General features: G+C 54.9%; 4 protein-coding genes across 4 annotated transcripts; 1 reads left to right on the top strand and 3 right to left on the bottom strand.

Moving 5' to 3' along the window:
• Nucleotides 1–728: 728 nt before the first annotated feature.
• BO97DRAFT_409594 (c-type cytochrome) lies at nt 729–2,090 on the bottom strand. Its single transcript, XM_025696094.1, has 5 exons — nt 2,037–2,090; nt 1,582–1,613; nt 1,340–1,498; nt 1,182–1,276; nt 729–1,123 (listed from the first exon to the last, which is right to left on the bottom strand). The coding sequence occupies exons 1-5, from the start codon at nt 2,062–2,064 to the stop codon at nt 1,099–1,101; spliced, it is 339 nt and encodes a 112-aa protein (XP_025545688.1). The 5' UTR covers nt 2,065–2,090; the 3' UTR covers nt 729–1,098.
• Nucleotides 2,091–3,132: 1,042 nt separating this feature from the next.
• On the top strand, nt 3,133–4,252 carry BO97DRAFT_380203 (uncharacterized protein). The gene is made up of 2 exons (XM_025693191.1): nt 3,133–3,640; nt 3,728–4,252. Exons 1-2 carry the CDS (start codon nt 3,272–3,274, stop codon nt 4,145–4,147), a joined length of 789 nt encoding a protein of 262 aa, XP_025545687.1. The 5' UTR covers nt 3,133–3,271; the 3' UTR covers nt 4,148–4,252.
• Nucleotides 4,253–4,455: 203 nt separating this feature from the next.
• On the bottom strand, nt 4,456–6,065 carry BO97DRAFT_447475 (exosome non-catalytic core subunit RRP42; the record flags this gene model as incomplete). The annotated part of the gene is made up of 2 exons (XM_025698788.1): nt 5,204–6,065; nt 4,456–5,109 (listed from the first exon to the last, which is right to left on the bottom strand). Exons 1-2 carry the CDS (start codon nt 5,753–5,755, stop codon nt 4,456–4,458), a joined length of 1,206 nt encoding a protein of 401 aa, XP_025545686.1. The 5' UTR covers nt 5,756–6,065.
• Nucleotides 6,066–6,879: 814 nt separating this feature from the next.
• On the bottom strand, nt 6,880–9,694 carry BO97DRAFT_30143 (serine/threonine-protein kinase). Its single transcript, XM_025691149.1, has 3 exons — nt 9,331–9,694; nt 8,531–9,274; nt 6,880–8,473 (listed from the first exon to the last, which is right to left on the bottom strand). The coding sequence occupies exons 1-3, from the start codon at nt 9,499–9,501 to the stop codon at nt 7,052–7,054; spliced, it is 2,337 nt and encodes a 778-aa protein (XP_025545685.1). The 5' UTR covers nt 9,502–9,694; the 3' UTR covers nt 6,880–7,051.
• Nucleotides 9,695–9,935: the final 241 nt, after the last annotated feature.

The raw sequence follows: 9,935 nt of genomic DNA, 5'->3' as shown, positions 1-9,935 counted from the left end.
GGGGGAGGGTTGGATGCTGTGCTGTGCTGTGCTGTGGCTGAAGTGTGCTGCAAAGGAGAGAAGCCTGTTACTCCCGACGTACAGTACAGAAGACTCCCAGTAGCATCGACACGGCCCATCATGCCTACTGCCACGCCACAAACCGGGCACCTCTTCCGATCCGCGTCATACGTGGTCATCCCACAGTGCATCCAGAGGACGGTACAGTATCATCTCCTCCAAACTATCTCATATCTCGACCAGATGGAAATGCCATAGTTTCAACGCCCGCCCGAACTATCCGAATGGCGGGGGAACGGGGGTTTGGCAGCATTCGCATCATGACTTGCACTGCGGAGATGGAACAGTATGTGAGTGTCTGAGGAGGCCTCCCCAACTAAGCACCAAGGTGCTTGCTCCATGAGGAGCCGGGTCATGGTTGTCGCAGGACAACTGGTCCAATCAAGGCGCCAAGGGGCTTCTCCCAGGCTGCAAGGATCATCCGCCAGATTGCCGTTGCAGTCGCGATGATTGATGGATTTGCGATTCTCGGCCAGCAACGGCGGGAAAATCAGGGATTGCCCGACCGCCAGCCCAGCCCGCACGTGATGGCCTCTTCTGAAACGCCAGACTCGGCCAACGCATCAATTTACTGTAAAGCACAGACACACCTAGCACACTTAGCACACTTTAGGACACTCGAGAACACTCAAGGACACTTGTGGACACTTCTAAAAGACATTATCGGTGCGCGTGGCGTCATGAGAGGAGATCTTATTTCATTATAGTCTCACAGAAGATGGATACCATGATACACCAAGTTGGACATTCCATCGGTCACAAAAGAAAAAAAAATAAAAAAGAAATAGCCATAAACATCAATCGGGAATATGTGTAGTAGACAGCGGTCGCGAGGGAGGCAAAAGACTCTATAGCATCCTCTTTTTCTTCCATCGCACGAAGATCCCAAAGTCTATCGCATGTAAACAGATGGTAATGTTACATGACCCAATCGCGATGGCAAGATGGCCGAATGACCGGCTGTTTCCAGCGCGCAGAATCGAGACCACCCCGCGCATCTCGATCGGGATCTAGAAGGATTCACATAGATGAAAACATCTAAGCGGTGCTCTCCTTGAGGTAGCTGTTCGGGCAGATCCGTTAGCTGGCTGCACCCTAGCAGGTGGCAGGAATGAACATACGTGATGAGGTCGTTGCGCTCCTTGGCCTTCTTGAGACCACCGAAGGCCATCTTGGTACCGGGGATGTACTTCTTGGGGTTCTCGAGGTAGGGGTACTGGAAGGAAGCATGTCAGTCGGGCTATTCACAGGTCGCGCGCTGTTCGCGAGAAAGACTTACGAGAGTGCTCTCATCCCAGGTGACGTCGGCCTGCTTGTTGGCGTCGGTGTAGGAGTAACCCTCGGAAGAACCGGTCTTACGGCCGAAGAGACCGTGGAGGTTAGGGCCGACCTTGTGGGCACCACCTGCCTCGACGGTGTGGCACTGAGCGCAGCGAGTCTGGGAGGCGCAAAGTCAGCCAACTGATACTGAAGCGGTGGCAAGTCCTCTCAATGCAAGGACGAAAGACGTAGTTAACTCACCTGGAAGAGCTTGGCACCCTTGGCAGAGTCACCTGGAGAACCGGAGATGTTAGCCGCTGTCTGCGTGCGCAGGCGATTTGCCAGCTGCTGGGGCTTTTCTGCCGCTTCCAGCTCGGCCTCGCGCATGTGGATGGTGGTAAGAAACAGTAGGTGTCGAAGCTCGTCATGACGTCGGGTCTATCACTGGACGCAGTCTGTTGTTCCTTGATTCATGGGTTCTGCAGTGGTGGTGGAAGAGACAGAGCAGCGCTAGGTTGTCAAAATGACAACACCGACTCAGAACCCATGATCAGAACACAGAAAAGCACCAGGCGTCGCCAGACGGCCGCCCCATGCATCCGGCCGCCCCGAAGACACCGTGTTCGAGCCGAGTGTTCAAGGCGACCCGTGCATGACCGGTAACACACTTGACGAGCCGCAACACCGAGATGGAGGATATGGAAGGGAGTGCTTACCAGGAGCGTAACCAGCGTCCTTGCCCATTTTGAATGTGTAAAGGGAGAAGTGAGGTGATTAAAAAGGGGTATAAAGTAAAGTACAGAGGAATTGGGATTGAGCGGAGGAGATTCCGGGGGAAGAAGGGAAGCAGAAGGGGGAGGAAAGAAAAACTTGCGATTGCAATTTGTACCTACTGGGAACAGCGGCCGGCGTTTGCCCCCAACAGTCCTTTCCCGTGATCCGGGCACTGGCCAATCAACGCCGCGATGATTCAGCGCAACGGGCGCGTCCGGGACCAGATGCCGGTGTCTTTTTTGGTCGCAGATGAGATCATCAGGTACGAAGCATAGCCAAAGACAGTATCAATGGCTCTACAGTCGAGTCTAATGGCCCTATATATCAATCTATAGCAGTCTATGCTAGTTTATAGCAGTAATTCCCATGCTCAGTCGTCTATCAACTTTTTTTTGTCGAGGTGTTGCCATTTCATTCCGACGGGAGCAAACCCTTCCAAGGCACGGTATGATCTCATCCTACGCTCATTCCTGCTGTGCTGACTCTGCCTGCCGTACCGTCGGGATCCCGCAACCAATCGGTCAATTCGATATGTTTAGGAACTGGAAACCTCGAAGAACGGTTCAGGAAGAGACTGAACAATGGGACTCGAGGGTGATATGAGAATGGTGAAAGAACTACATCATTTGTTTGTTGGACCAGTTGCACACACAAGACGACGCGATCGGAGGTACGGAGCGCTCCAGCTTTGCAAATACCTGGACGGCCATTCGTCCTCCGAGTCTGACCGACTTGGCACTGGGGGGAGGTTGTTCCGCTCCGTAGCAACAATCAACATCACCTCGCAACCTTGGAAGTCAAACAAATGAAGTAAATAGAGAGTGCCGCCGCGTCGACTCTGGGAAATGCGCATTGTAGCCGTAGAAGCGCCAGCTACCGTCTCCATGTATACGGCGCATCTACTTAGAGGGAAGATACCCTGAGCAACATACCCATCATCAAAGCTCCCCACCCAATTACCATACTCGAGTAAACCGCTGCAACGATAACAAGTTATCGCAAGAAGCTTCTGCTTTTATATCACGTGACCCAGACCACACCGCCCGCCCATCCGTCAGAAATTGCCCGCCCAGCGCGTCGATACCCATGCATCCAGGATGTCAAACACCACCACCACTCCCTCCCAAATCTAAACCCAACCCCTCCACCAAACCACCCAAGAGAAAACAAAGAAGAAATGAACCCAACCACAATCCCGACCTTCCTCCTCCCGCGAGGCCTCCCCGCAAGACGAACCCTGCAGTCCCTCACCAAAACAAAACCCCTTCACCGGACCGCCTCCAACAAATCCACCAGCAAGAAAGACAAACCGATCGTCCTCCCGCAACCGGACAAATTCCGGCCGCCGTCGCACCCGCAGCGCCGCGTCGTGCGCACCAGCAATGGCCGCGTGGCGGCCGCCGAGCCCGTCAATTACGGCCCGCGGCTGACGGAAGCCCAGAAGGCGGAGCAGCGGAAGAAGCAGTATCCCAATATGTTCCCGCCGGAGGGGACGGTGGCGCATAAGTTTTTGACCTCGAGGGGGATTCATGTTTGGATTGCTATGGTGAGTTCTTCTGTTTGGTTGGATTGAACCGCGATGGGTTGGATCGGAATGAAGCGCAATGCTAATCCCACCGGGATTCACACACAGGGCGTCCTCACATCGCTAGCAACATTCACATTCACCACGAACTTCAAGCAATCGTCGCCATTCGCGCACTTGCTCCCGCCGTGGTCCGGGCTGTTGACGCACCCAATCGATACGGTGCGCACGGCGCTCTCGGTGTTCCGGATGCATGTCGAGCATTCGTCGCAGCTGACGCGCGAGAAGCGGAGGCAGCGCGTCGAGGATGCGGAGAAGAGGAGGCAGTATCGGATTGCGCATGGGTTGGAGGAGGCGCCCGAGGCTGAGGAGGGTGCTGCCGCTGCTCCCGTGGCTGCTGCTGGGAAGGAGGCTGTGGATGAGCAGTCGCCTGTTGCTAGGGATGTTCAGGTTGAGGGGGCGGATGCGACGTTTGTTGATTGGGAGGGGAAGAGGAGGCCTGTGAAGAAGTGGCTGGGGATTTGGTAGGTGGTCATAAATCATGGAAATGTGTTGGAGTTGGATTCGGTTCTGTAAGGTGAGGATGCGGATGGTGAAACTTTATTGATATCTTATCTCTATGTACAATACTAGCTAGCCTTCTATTCTCTTTGATGGTTATCATGATGGATCGTTTGCTTCGATATTGTCCACCTGGGCTTTTCATCGGCGGGTCTATCACGGAGCTAGACGCACGCCCGCTGTCATTCCCTGTGAACAGGCGCATAGAACCCCCGCCATCCGCGATAACAGTTCTGTCTCCACCAAAGCACCAAACTTCACCCCAGAGCAACCTCTCAACCAACCTCCACAGCCTCCAAACCCTCCAGAACCTCATCCCCAACCCCACCCTTCTCCAGCACCAACTTCACCATCTGAGCCACCGTCCGCCTCTTAACCCCACCACGACGGGGCCTCCACACACCCGGAACCTCCTCCTCACCCGTCACGGGATTCAGAACCGCCTGCTGCTGCTGTTGCTCCTCGGAGCCAGCGTTCGAAGCCGCGGCCCCCAGCGTAGCCACATTCTCGGAATTTGGCACGCCCGGCTGCGTCAGTCGCGAAGGGGGATCGATCGTGCGGATAGACAACAGCTTCAGGCCGCCGTCGGCCCCGCCATCGCGGGTCACCGAGATAGCCAGCACGGTATCAGCGACAGCGATCTCCTCGCGATTGGGATCGAAGATAACATTATCGCCGACGGCGATAACCAACAAGGTAACGGGGGGACGGACATGCTGAGCCGGTGAAGGCGCGGCACCGAGCTTTGAAGAAGTTGTAGAAGAGACCCTCGGATACAGATACTCAGCGGCATTCCAATCATCATCGAAGAACGGATCCTCCTCGCCCTTGGATTTCAACTTGGGGAGTTTCGTCGCCAGAAGCGCCAGGTGAGTCGTCAGGGACAACAGCGGGAGAGGGTAGGAGAGAGGTTGCGAGAGGAGTAATACCTAGCAGAGTTACATTAGCACCGTCCGTCAGGCCGTACCTAACCCACCCCCAACACCCTAATACCATATTCCAGAGGGAAGAAAGATAACTCACATCAATATACAACCTCCAATGCCACCTCCGATTAATAACCAGCCTTCCCTTCAAGCCCCCCTCCATCTCCCCATCCCCATCCCCAGCCGCCGCCGACGAAGAAACACTCTCAACCAACGGCTCGCGCATCATCTCCGCCAGGAACACAGGGAGGGCATCATCGTCGCGAAACCCGGGGATCTCGATACTCATCTGCACCCAGGACCCGTGGCCCGCCGCCGGAGCACCCTCCTCGCCGTCGTTCCCTTCACCATCCCCGCTCGCGCTCGCTGTAGCGGCCTGCTGCTGACCGGCGCCCACAACCGTCCGCTCCACCTCGGCCTTCACGCCGACGATCGCCTGCGTCCCGTCCGCGAACCCGACGCGCGCGCTCCCATTCGTGCCTGGCAGCAGGTCCGTTTCGGCGGTCAGCGGCCGGAATTGTGTGGCGGAGCGGCCGTCGGGCCGGATGGGGCCGTCTGGGAGGCTGAGCGAGGTGTAAAGGTAGGCGAGCTCGGCGGGCGAGATGTGCGGGGTTTGCGAGGCGGAGGTCGCTTGTCGTTGGGTGGACATCTTGAATAAGATATGTATGTATGTGGCAGGGGAGATGTAGTTCTGAGATTTCGGAATTAAGGCAGAGGTTGCGGAGAGATTTTCAAGGCCGCAGGCAGTCCCCGCTGCTGTCGCTAGCCCTGGAGCACCGAAAGAGATGAACCAAAGAACTCAGATGCTAGGACTAGCTCTAGGTAATTGTTGGCTTTGTGTGTTCAGGCGGCGAGAGTCTGTCACACCACTCTGCAAGATGTCCGCTAACTAGAAAAGCCCTGCTGTGTCTGTTGAGACGAGCAGCGATTCGCGCCGGATTGTTTCGCGGAATTATTGGAGAATCACGGCGATCTGAACCTTTTGACGTAGTGCTGCTTTGGGAAATTCTGCCGGAATGCCGGCGGATGGTTGTTCCGCCTGGTTAAGTGGATCTAGATCTCTGATCCTCTACACCTCCATCAGTTAGACAACTATACGAGGACTACTCTACTATGTTCTCTCTCCTCGGACAAATGATATGTGCAGAATACAGACTTTGTCTGTGGAATTAGTTGTGTATATATATAAACAGACGATCACATCGTCGAGATGATCCTATATTACAGAATGTTCAAGCTCCAGACCAGCCACCGATGCTCCTCAGCCAATTCATAAACTGTACAATGGGTGAAGGAAATTTTGAGGGAAAAGTGCCAGAGCACTTCCCATCCGCGCAATGAGGGGTGAATAGGGGAAGGGGCATGTTTGGGTGACTGAAAGAATGGTGCCACAGGAAATATACATAGGGGTGAAGGGAGTTTGGACAAAGGGAAAGGTGATTTGTGTATGTAAGACATGTTGGGGAATGGTTCAGATAGAGATATGATCAGAGGTGGGAGAGCGGAATTGCGACTCGCGCATTTAGGTATCAAGGAAGCGGATAAGCAATGTGCAAATGTTGTTGTAAGATGGTCAAAGAATGGGAGACGAACAAACGGCATGCCGAAAACAGGTTGCGAGGCCGACTGTATCTATGAATAAGGCCTTTGGGGTATGAGAACAATGCAAACAAATGAAAGGCAACCCCGGACTGGAACCACGGGCTATACAAACGGGTATGGGAAGTGAAGCGCAGGATGAAAGATAAGAAGAAAAAAGGCTGCCAGTCCTCACACAAGATGAAAAACACAATAGACACCAGATCCCCGTACGCCTTGCTCGGTTAAATGCCGGTTATGCGCATGACCACCCATTTTTCTGACTTTCTTTTGGTAAATGCAACCATATTCAAGGGGAGATGAGATGAGTAAAAAGAAATGTGGGTTGTCCCGCCAGATCAAGGAGCTACCGGTAGGTCGCTGATCCGGTCAGGAACTTCGTGGTAGCGGGTTTGGTCCATTCGGACTCGTCGTAAGGTGGGGTGGGCCATTGACGGTTCGAGTTTGCTTCAGTCTTTTCGTCGGAAGCCGGTAGTCGTCGACAAGGGGTCTCCGATGGACCGAAATAGCCGCCGTCACAGTTGGCAGAAGGCGATGGAGTAGGATAGGGGCTCGGCAATGGGCGGCCACTGTCGTTCGCGCCCGCTGGGTGGCTGTAGTGGGATGAGCCGTCCGACGTGACTTCGGTCTGTGCTAGACGACGAGCAGCTTTACTCGCTGAATGCAGCACCTCGTCCAGCAGCTCGTCCTCCTCCTCGGGAGTCTCGTAGCGGTGGATAGGATTGCTGGACATCTGCATCGCGCGCCGGGTCCGGCTGGAAATCGGCGCTCCGTTGCCACTCGTTGAGACAGGGCTGTCACCCATTGTTCGGACGGAACCTAGGGGCATAGACTGCCGTTTGCTACCGTCCACATGAGAAGTGATCTGTACGGGAACGTTGCCTCGGTTGCTGGAATCAATGGATTGCCTCACACTCTGCAGAGCCTTGTCGAGTTCCGCAAAGTCCGAGGTTGACTTGGACTCGCTAACATTGACAGAGTCCAGAGCAAGCGAGGACCGATTCGACCAAGGCATGCAACCAGCGTTCGCTTCGACATCATCACCAGACACATTACCCTGATTGCGTCCAGACAACCGGCGGGCACGTTTGCGGAGATGTGAGAAGAAGCTCTCTTTCGGCGTAATGACGGCGCCTCCACCGTTGAGAGCCCTCTCCGCCTCCTGCCGATGGACATCAGCATAGTGATTACCGTGGGAGTTGACCGACAACTGCCGACCGATCTTCTTGCTGGCCTTTCCGGCACTGTCACCAGAGTGAGCCAGGGATGCATTCGCTTGGGCCGTGACTGCGTTCGACAGGGGAGACACGGGTCTGATAGAAGGCAGAATGGGCATCGGAGCGCCGTTGGCCCAGGTAGCACGCTTGATGGGCGCAGGTCTGGTTTTGCTCGGTTGCAGCTCCGAAGGGTAGGATGTAACACTGGGTTTAGCGGGGTTGTCGTTCTCCGCGGGCTGAACCGGGCTCTCAGACCTCCCAATCAACGACCGCCTGAACCAGGATGCTTTGTAGGTGAGGGTAGGCGAGTCGCTCTGCTCTCGGGTGGCGGTCTTAAGAACCTTTTCGGAGTGCTTGCGACCAAGAAGGCGGGCGGTCGAGGACTTGGGTCTCAATGGATCAATGGCATCGGCGAAGTATTCATGGTTCAAAGCCTGGGTCGAAGTCGGCCTGTTCTTGGGATCCCACATCAGGCACCACGTGACAAATTGACTAAGAGCCACGGGCCACTGGGGAGCTTGGAGAATGCTTTCCATCGAGCGAGGGGCCATCTGCAATCGTGTTAGTGTCTTGCTCGGGGAAATGTCAAAATTGCTAATGCTTCTAACCTTCGGGAAAGTGAATCCCAGCTTCTGAGCCAAGCGAGAGCCCTCTCTCCATTCACCACCTCCGAGCTTGCCCCCCGATTTGCTGTACCAGTTGCCAGGGCTGCCCATGATCTCGCATACGCGCCACACCTGGTCAACCTCATTGCCGCCGGGGAATAGTGGCTTGAGAGTTGCAATCTCGACAGCCATGGCACCAATGGCCCACATATCCACCGGTGCGGAATACTCGCCGGCACGTAACAAGACCTCGGGGGCGCGATACCATCTCGTCGAGACATAGGTCGTATAGGGGAGTTTCGAGTGCGTCTCGCGTGCGAGACCGAAGTCAGCGATTTTCACGGTATAGGTAGGAGGCGTGGAAGGAGGAGTGACAAGGTTAGAGTAGCGGCTGAAGGTGGAGTCGTTCGGGGCGGATGTAGAGACTAGGATGTTTTCCGGTTTGATGTCGCGGTGAAAGAAGTGGTGAGCATGGATGTGATCGAGACCGGAGAGGATTTGAAACAGGATGCTTTTCACGTGCTTCTGATCAAGGGGCTTGTGGTCACGAGCCTTCATCAGTTGGTAGAGGTTGCCGTCCATGTACTCCATGCAGATATGCAGCTTGCGCGAAAGCGGGTCAAGGAAGATGTCGAGAGCCGGAACAAGGTGGGGATGGGGTGGAAGGGTCCGCAGGAAGATGACCTCACGCAGCTCCAGACAGGGAGTCAATGATTCAAATGTCTTCTTCATTGTCTTGATCGCCACCTAAGCAAGGAATCAGCAACCTCACATCAGACATCTGCGCAGGGCAAAGAGCTTACCATGGTCCCTCTTCGTGCAACATTGGCGCCAGCTGTCCGTACACGTGCGACAGCCACGCTGCCGAAGCTGCCATCGCCAACCTCTTTGATGACCTCGAAGCGGTCTTCAAGAGTAGCGACGGAGGTTGGAGCCACGCTCCTCGACGAGGAATGATCATAGCAGACAGTCATGGTGTCTCTCCTTTCGAGTCTCTGCCAGCAGAAAAACCAAGGGAACTGTTGCAGGTCGAATAGGTGTTTTGGAGGGGGGAGGAGGGGGGGTAAGTGGTGTCAGCCGAGGGGGGATCCCGGAGGTATAGAGGAATGTTGACCGGATATCCTTCCCCGTAACGAATGTGTGGAAGGAGGGGTGTGAAATAATCTCCTGTTAAGTGTCGAGGATGTTTAGTATAGGCAGGAGCTCATCATTCGCAGTTATACTAGGTTGAGTCCGCGAAAGAAGTAGTTTTGTCCCATGGATGATGGAAGGTCGAGGGGTGAGAAGGGTGATTGATTAGATGATGGGGAGGGTGAAATGTAGTACGAAACACAATTCGACAAGAGGGGGAAAGGGGTAGTCATGTAGTTCTCAGGCAAGAAGCGAGGGTGGAGGAGAAGGAGATCTG

This window comes from Aspergillus homomorphus (genome assembly GCF_003184865.1).
Source record: "Aspergillus homomorphus CBS 101889 unplaced genomic scaffold BO97scaffold_115, whole genome shotgun sequence".
In the NCBI taxonomy this organism is placed as follows: domain Eukaryota; kingdom Fungi; phylum Ascomycota; class Eurotiomycetes; order Eurotiales; family Aspergillaceae; genus Aspergillus; species Aspergillus homomorphus.
This window is presented reverse-complemented; position numbering and strand designations above follow the sequence as displayed.